The 7,577-nt window shown below is 41.9% G+C and overlaps 3 protein-coding genes across 3 annotated transcripts; 2 read left to right on the top strand and 1 right to left on the bottom strand. All coding sequences in view use genetic code 11, as the record gives it.

Moving 5' to 3' along the window:
* Nucleotides 1–1,160: 1,160 nt before the first annotated feature.
* Nucleotides 1,161–3,385, top strand: EGR_08382 (hypothetical protein; the record flags this gene model as incomplete). The annotated part of the gene is made up of 6 exons (XM_024497631.1): nt 1,161–1,625; nt 1,930–2,052; nt 2,197–2,337; nt 2,402–2,569; nt 3,048–3,172; nt 3,295–3,385. The coding sequence occupies 6 exons, from the start codon at nt 1,161–1,163 to the stop codon at nt 3,383–3,385; spliced, it is 1,113 nt and encodes a 370-aa protein (XP_024347935.1).
* A 904-nt stretch (nt 3,386–4,289) lies between these two features.
* On the bottom strand, nt 4,290–4,845 carry EGR_08381 (Mitochondrial import inner membrane translocase subunit tim9; the record flags this gene model as incomplete). The annotated part of the gene is made up of 3 exons (XM_024497630.1): nt 4,290–4,403; nt 4,484–4,585; nt 4,807–4,845. 3 exons carry the CDS (start codon nt 4,843–4,845, stop codon nt 4,290–4,292), a joined length of 255 nt encoding a protein of 84 aa, XP_024347934.1.
* An 842-nt stretch (nt 4,846–5,687) lies between these two features.
* On the top strand, nt 5,688–7,135 carry EGR_08380 (Protein crossbronx; the record flags this gene model as incomplete). The annotated part of the gene is made up of 6 exons (XM_024497629.1): nt 5,688–5,742; nt 5,781–5,881; nt 5,923–6,134; nt 6,172–6,285; nt 6,368–6,434; nt 7,058–7,135. 6 exons carry the CDS (start codon nt 5,688–5,690, stop codon nt 7,133–7,135), a joined length of 627 nt encoding a protein of 208 aa, XP_024347933.1.
* Between the last annotated feature and the right edge of the window lie 442 nt (nt 7,136–7,577).

Raw genomic sequence — 7,577 nt, 5'->3', positions numbered from 1 at the left:
TGTAGCGTCCCGAGACTCCCTGAAGACGAAAGAAGACACAGTACTCGAGCAGAATATATATATTCAGCACGGAGAAGGTGTCTGAGCTATTGGCATGGCCCAAAAGCCCAGGTCACCCATCGAGGTACAAGGGGGCTGATTCAAAGTACAAAAGTGGCGCCTCACCAGAACCGAGGGATAAACCACTATCGTATTACACAATAGAGTCAGCCCACCAACAGCAACATATCGTGAAACGCTTTTAAAAGTAACATTAATAATGCCCATAAAATAACGCAACCAAAAAAATAGTGCTTGTTTTTTATTCTAAGTAGAGAGGGTCATCGGTCATCAAGTAATGGAGTATGAAAAAGCCTTAAATTCACGAAGGATTTTACAAGTAGTGAAGCACTTACTAGTAGAACTGAGACCTATCCTCAGGTCGCTTGACAATATTGCCAAGTAAAGGTTAGTCATTAGGTTTTTCTCCCACTATGACCCTAAACATATTATCTATCTTCAACCGTCATGTTCATTGTCAAATATCCTTAGGTCTGACTTAATGAAGGTAGCAGGTTCGCCCTTTAAATCATTGCCAAAATAAATACAAAACTTTAAAAATCATTTGCGAAGTAAAAACAATCTAAAAATATTTGAAACAGTGTTTTAACTTTTCAATTGAGACACATAAGGCACCAGAAGCCTATCTTAACTGCAGCAAAACTTTAAACCATGAAGGCATTAATGCGCATTTTTTAATGATCATGAAGGGACAAATGTTCCCAAACCATGTTCATTAAGTAAAGGCCACACGTTTTCAAAATCAGCAAGGTACACGTCTTAAGGGATTTGCATTATGTCCAGATTTGCTCCGTGCGGCATGCATCCAAATTTAATGGGACCTCAATATTTGGAGACCCTACGTGGGGTATGTTAGGAAGAATAGATGATTTACTTTTGCATTTTTATCGGATGGGCATACCGTATTTTTTGTCGTATGTTAGGCACTGTGTTTTACGAAAAAATCACATGTATTCCTGCAAATTTGTATAGTAATGGAGGTCATTCTGATCAAGTCCGATTTATTAAAAAATTTTTTATCTGTTTAAGTTCATTCTACTGTAGCCATTTTCTGTAAAATTGACATACGATTTAGTACCCTTTAATTAAACCATGAAATGATGTCTTATCCATCACTAAACATCACAGTCTTTGTTGTTAGTCTCCTAGCATCTTGCGTGGTTATTTGCAGCGCTATCCGTAATCGCCGCTTCTTTTTCATTCCAAAGGGACCAACCTTCGAGTTCAAGTATAATCCTAAAGAACTTAAATGTCTCGGCGCAAACGCACAGAACCGCTCGAAGACACCCTACGTGCTCTTCAGTTCGCGTCAGCATCAGTGGGAACAGGACTGGGGGGCCTCAATGCCTCGGATCAGTGTCACGGCCATCACTGATGCTGCGGCGACCATTTGTCCTATCGTTAAAGGGAAAGATGACGCAGTGGATGATGTAGACCTTATTCTTGCGGACCTAGAACCTCAGGAGAAACCTCCTAAGTGCCCCTGGGTACCACCATGTGGAGCGGCATTTGGGGCGAAGGCGGAAAGGATGAAGGAGAAAAAGAAGATGCGATTAAGAGATTCTGTACGGTTGATTTTATTATTGTTCCTTCATTTGTGTCTAACTCTCAGTGTCGGTATTGGTTGTTGGCTTCGGCAGGACTATTTTATAGGCGGGAGCTCATATTACCCATTCAAGAACCAAAATGCTGAATCTAGAAGGGATGCCAATTTATGTAAAAACTAACACTTTGATGATTTTTTTGCTTTTGGGTTACTGTTGAGAACGCTACAAAGAATTTAGGCCCGAATTAGCCCAATCATCGACGTATAGAAGGATTAGAAGTCAAGAAAGAGACGAATAACATGACTATTGTTTTAATTGGAAGACTAGTCAACCTCCACCGGGGGCCTATGATCTTATCAAGGACACGAAAGCAACAAAAGCTAACCATCTGGGTTCGGACCCATGGACTCTTGCTGCAATGGTTGATCGTGCCCCCACCCCTAAGGTGAGATGAGGTATTACTGTTGAGATGACCAAATGTGTAATATTAGCCAGATAATCTGCGTTATTTATCACGCGAAATACCAGTCAACTAGTTAAATCGGCCAATTTGCACTTGATAAGGGGTAAAATCAGTACTTCTTCTTAGGAGGGCGTTGGACCCGCCTGCTACACCCTGAAGGCACCGATGGATCAGGATCTAGAAGACCTTGAAAAACGATTCCGTACTTTTGACTCGCTCTACGAAGAACGCCTGGCACCACTTAAACACGGTTATTTTGCGAGAGAAGTACGGGAAGTTAGATGCCGGCTCAAATTGCACGAGTCAATAAAATTTTGATTTTCTTTACTAGAGGGTGGATTATCCGCCGACAGAAAATACCAACGTCCCCTCCTTTGTGGAGATAATGCAGAGTGAAAGGAATAAGAAGAGGGGAGTATTTTCGAAAACGCCCAGGTTTCCAAAGAGGTATGGAGAACGGTGCTGCCTTAATGCACTGGGATACAATATTGATAAGGACGTGAGTAGACGGTTCATTCAAGCGATTTTATCTTCAGAACTGCTGATATTATGTAAGTAGGTAAAAAAGCAAGTATAGCATTAAAATAACCCATAAATCAGTGTTATAAGTTTTCTTAATACAACAAGTAGACTAAAGTTCCCAAACATGAAAATTATTCTGTTTCTTCATTATTTTTGGATACAAAAGATTAAACTAGATCCCGGCCAATATACGAGTGAAGCATCTCAATGGAAAGGGTGTAAACTAAAACCCGGTAAAGTACCAATTGGATCCCGTTGTGGCTTAAAAATGACTCAAAGAGAGTACAACAGACTGATTGGTAACGTGGTGAGCAATTACATTTGTTAATTATTATCCGACTAATTCACTGGTTTCCCCAAAGTTGTCCACCTCCGTGGATTGTTTTGCGTTCAAGTGGTGTTGAGCACATCCGACTACGGCGCTCACGCAACTGCTAAACTTGTAAACATTTAAGACGCCATTCACGGGACCGGGACGTTATGACCCTTACAAGTATGAAAAGAAGCCAGCCCACCGATATAGCGGTCTGGCAAAGGCAGCAGAGAGAAAAACAGATCCAGAGAAGGAAAAAAATTGGGCGTAAGTGCTTTTTACAGGGAAAATTGGGCTCTTCCTTAGCTACGGATATGAGAAATAATAGGTGTATTTCCCTGCTTATTTGCGATCGGAAAATGTGCTGGGACTTCTTGAATTTTTTTCAGTGATCGACTTCGGCCGACGAAAGCGACAAACATGAAGGGATGCGGCGAATGCAAGGAGGTCTTTGATGGATCACACGTGAAACTCTGTTAAGAGGAATACGTTGACTGAAATGAATTATCCCCGCATCAGTAGGCAGTTTTGAAGTCGAATTACCTCTAAAAGGAAACATACTAATTGACTACAACTTGTTCAGAATAGACATTAGGGGAAGAAATATATTTTTTCTCATCTGGCTACAACAGAGTATCCAAGAGGATTTCACGCCTGAACCTGCGTAAGTTGCATCTTATGCACCAGAATAAACGATTTCTAACATGACACACTACTTGATTGATAACGTACAAGGACTGTTAGGATAACGGAACAGTGTTTGCTGTGACAATTACGTGCCACATTCCAGGGGATTGACACTTTATTCAGTCTCTCAGCTTGAATTGCATAAATTTAGCGCCACTGATAAGAGCCCAGAAATAAGGGGCATAATTCTAGTCGCCCCGACATCAAACCCCATCAAAAAGCGAATCGTAGCACTTTGAAGCCATTGTTTGTTTTAAATTCAGTCAGGACAATTTAACCTCTAGCGGCCTCCGCCGTAGACAGACGGGCGATTGAAGCACTCTGGATCCGTCACGCCAGAAGGACTATCTACGATCGTCTTTGCCTCCAGACAAGAGTTCCTATGCCAAACTGTGGGAGCAGCTAGTTTACCCATGGGAAGTAGACACAATTCACCAAAGCACAAATTTTTATAATCCCACATCCCGTCTTAAAATTCGACACGAATAATAAAACATGAACCTTGCGGGCATCCGCAAGAACCTAGTGGGTCAAAACCAGAAAGGGATGAAAAACGCAAAAACAAGTTTCCTGAAGACAATCTTAAATATAGGTAGAGTCGGACACCTAACTATCGGTGTAAAACTGTACTGTACAGGGAATTGACATCGATTGACGAGCGGAACCAGTCGACGCATAGTTACAGGGGAAGGGTTTTCTACTGTTGCTGCTGCTGTTTTGCGAGTTCATCGCGGTTCAGTTCGAAGAGGCGGATTGTCAAGCGCTGATTCATTTTAGCAAATTTCTGGGTACACTTTTCGATGCAATCGAGCTATGAATATAGAATTCGAGTGAGAGACTTGAACTAAGCTTCAAATAATAGCCATACGGTACCAAAACAAGTGAGCTCACCTCCTTGTCATTGAGCTTTCGGGCAGTAAAGTTCATTACACAACGACTGAAACAAACGGTGCTACATTGGACGTAAAGATCCGAGGTCTCCTTAATTTGCAGCTAGAATTGGGTAATACCTAGTTATGCGAGTCAAGGAAGTGAATGCGGAGGAGAAGAACTACATTACTCAGAAATCAAATAAGAACATTCTGCGACAGTTGCAAGAAATCACGGGACGCAAAGAACCAACCAAGAAATTTTAACTCCTGAAGGAAGCAAGACCGGGTTTCTTATTGGTTTAAGGGAGTTTAAAGAAGGTACACGAAAGATGCTTCACAAACCTGGTTCAAATAATCCGTCATTTCCTTGTCCATGGCCATCGCTCCAGCGTGCGCGCAGCAACTACCACGCGCGACGAGGACCCCACTATCTGCAGCCCAAACACTCCCCGGCTATGAATAGTGCTGAAATGTAGCCTGTACATGCTACTAAAAATTGCATCAAACCTTAAAACACCAATACAAAGCATAATACAGTCATAATCATAATAGAGGCACAGCACACAAGACTTAAGGTTGACATTTAGCTGCATAAAGCTCATTGGCATCAACGTTAGCCCATGCATGCATGAGAAAAAGGAGAAGAATTTCCCGCAATTGAAAGCAGGATGGCTTTTTATTAAATGACACTGAATAGGCATTGAATTTAGATGGCCTCCAGAGTAGTTCTGAGTTCAACATAAAAGACCCAGTAAAATGCTCTAATAAGTCGTCTTTTTTAATGGCAACCCTCTGCATTTTTCTCGTGTAGATCATAGAACTGTAGGTAAGTTAACAACGATTTTAACTATTGGTTTTTAAGGGCTCTACTAATTAGCTCTCAAGCAAGAGATAGCATACCTCTGACAACACGCCAAAAAGAAAATTAGGTAAGCGGATTTTCTTATTCACTTGAAGAGAATATTAGAAAATGAGTTGTGTCCGCGTTTGAATTTCGCAACCATTTATGTAACCTCCAAGTTAGCCTCAAACTAAATTTCTAACCTCTCCGCTCACTTCAGCTGTTCCTTCCTTCATGGAAGCCGGGCCTCCTCCAGTTTCCAATCCGGATCCCCCTAGCATTTCCGTTCTCCCTTTTGAATTCCTTCACCGGTACTCAATCATGTCAGAATAGTAGGTGTGCTGTTCTCGGACCAAACGCTTTTTACTCTAGTAATTTGATAATGAAGTTTCACCCCCCTGGAATCTACACTCTCCCCTCCATTGATCAGCCTGATGGTGAGGTTTAAATGCCATTAGTTCTATGCCTTTTTAAGTTTGGTATGGATTAATATCCGTTCGCAAGGGATACTATGCCGGCGGCGTTTTCCCTTTCAAGCTCGAAATTCCTGAAGATTTTCCGTCTGTTCTACCTCCCGTAGGATTTACTTTTCCCAAAACTAGTATTCACCTATTTAGAAAATTTTTTTGCCTCGCGGCTTTTACCATCCTTACGTGAGTCCTCAAACTGGAGAACTTGACTTGGGCCCAGAGTTTGAAAAGTGGGTGTCGGGTACTTCACGAATTTTTCACATTCTTCACTATCTTCGCTGCATCATGAACGACCTTTCAGTTGAAGCTGTTTCCACTAACGACGCTCAGAAATTTGCCAATCCAGAAGCCGTACAAGTGTAGGCTCCTTTGTTTTCGCATTTTGTGTGTTCCCAGGTTGATCTCGGAACCTGAGAAATTCGGAATTTGTGCTAAGACCTATGTCGAGGAGAATTCCCTTTGGTCATCAACAGATTGCGCATCGAAAAACGGATTCTCGAGTCCCTTGAAGTCTGTTGTCACTCGTTATTTACACTTTCGAATTTACAGTGATGACTTAAGTTGCCATTTGTTTTGGTGTTCCTTCTTGTAGTGTTTTGGGATGGCAAAACGACTCTTTCATCTCCAAGATTCGGGATAAGATTGTCAACTCCTCTCAAGTATGTTTTATTGTTGGAAATTAAGCCACTTAACGGCTAAGATATCTGCCCTATTTCATTGATGGTATTGTGAAACCTGGAAAGCTTACTCCTAATTATTTCTTTATCTATTATTGATCTTCCATAGCTAATGGTCAAAACTTTATGTTTTTGCTGGTGAGCAAGCCAGTTGTCTGGGAGGTCAGTCCACTCTTTGGCGTTTGAAACCATTGTCTGCGCTGTGGTGCCTTGGGTTTTCCCGCGACACAGAATCACACTTGCGAATGGCAATTTATCAAAGATTCCCTTGAATAATTCTCTAGACAAGATCTGCATAAAGCGGTAGGCATGAGATTGGTAAATTAGCGTTGCTGGACTTGCGAATGTACTCGTACTTGACATTTTTGTACTGTATAAAGGAAAATGGCGTTCCGATGCATTTCACGTCGTTCCTTCTTTTTCAAGGGTACTTAAATCCATGGATTCGAAAAAATTGATAGTTGAATATTTTCTAAAGCAGGTACATAAATCGAGCTGACGGGATACCAACCAACTAGTTGCCTGTGACTCTCAAATGGGAATTGTTTAATTCCTCCTCTGGTGCTGGATTTCTTCATTACTGACTTCATTAATTTTCGTGATAGTTATTCATACGTCGATATCTTGAGGTTGACGGATATTTCCATCGATCCGGTTCCAGTTCAGATCAGAGACTAAGCTAGCCGGCTAACTGTAGGTTTACCACTTGACCACAGTCTCGAACTGTCTGCTGCGGTGCATCAGTTTCACAATACAACTCACTTGAAAACCGAAGCTTATCATTGAGAAAGGGGATGATCAATTCACGATGTAGTGTTGAGTGGAATACGGACTACAGATGAAGTGATATCGACTTACAAGCTTAGCTCTACGAGGGGTTTCGGTCTCCCGTAGGGGGTTGTACACATTTCGTGGGCCAGTCCCCAGCCAAAGCACTGTTTCTTTGTATGGCAGGAGACGGGGGTGATGAACGAATTTTCTTGTGTAGCGCGGCGAACACCTAAAAACAACTTCAATCACTGTGCGGTGATGGGTGGATAGTTAAATGGTGTACATCTGCCCATCAGTGACGGTCAAGGTGATTCCCTGAGTAGGATTGTAGAATTATTTCATACGAAGCGCAAG

The sequence above is a fragment of the Echinococcus granulosus genome (genome assembly GCF_000524195.1).
Source record: "Echinococcus granulosus chromosome Unknown EG_S00105, whole genome shotgun sequence".
NCBI lineage: Eukaryota > Metazoa > Platyhelminthes > Cestoda > Cyclophyllidea > Taeniidae > Echinococcus > Echinococcus granulosus.
The sequence above is the reverse complement of the archived record's forward strand: the minus strand, read 5'-3'. Positions and strand labels throughout refer to the sequence as shown.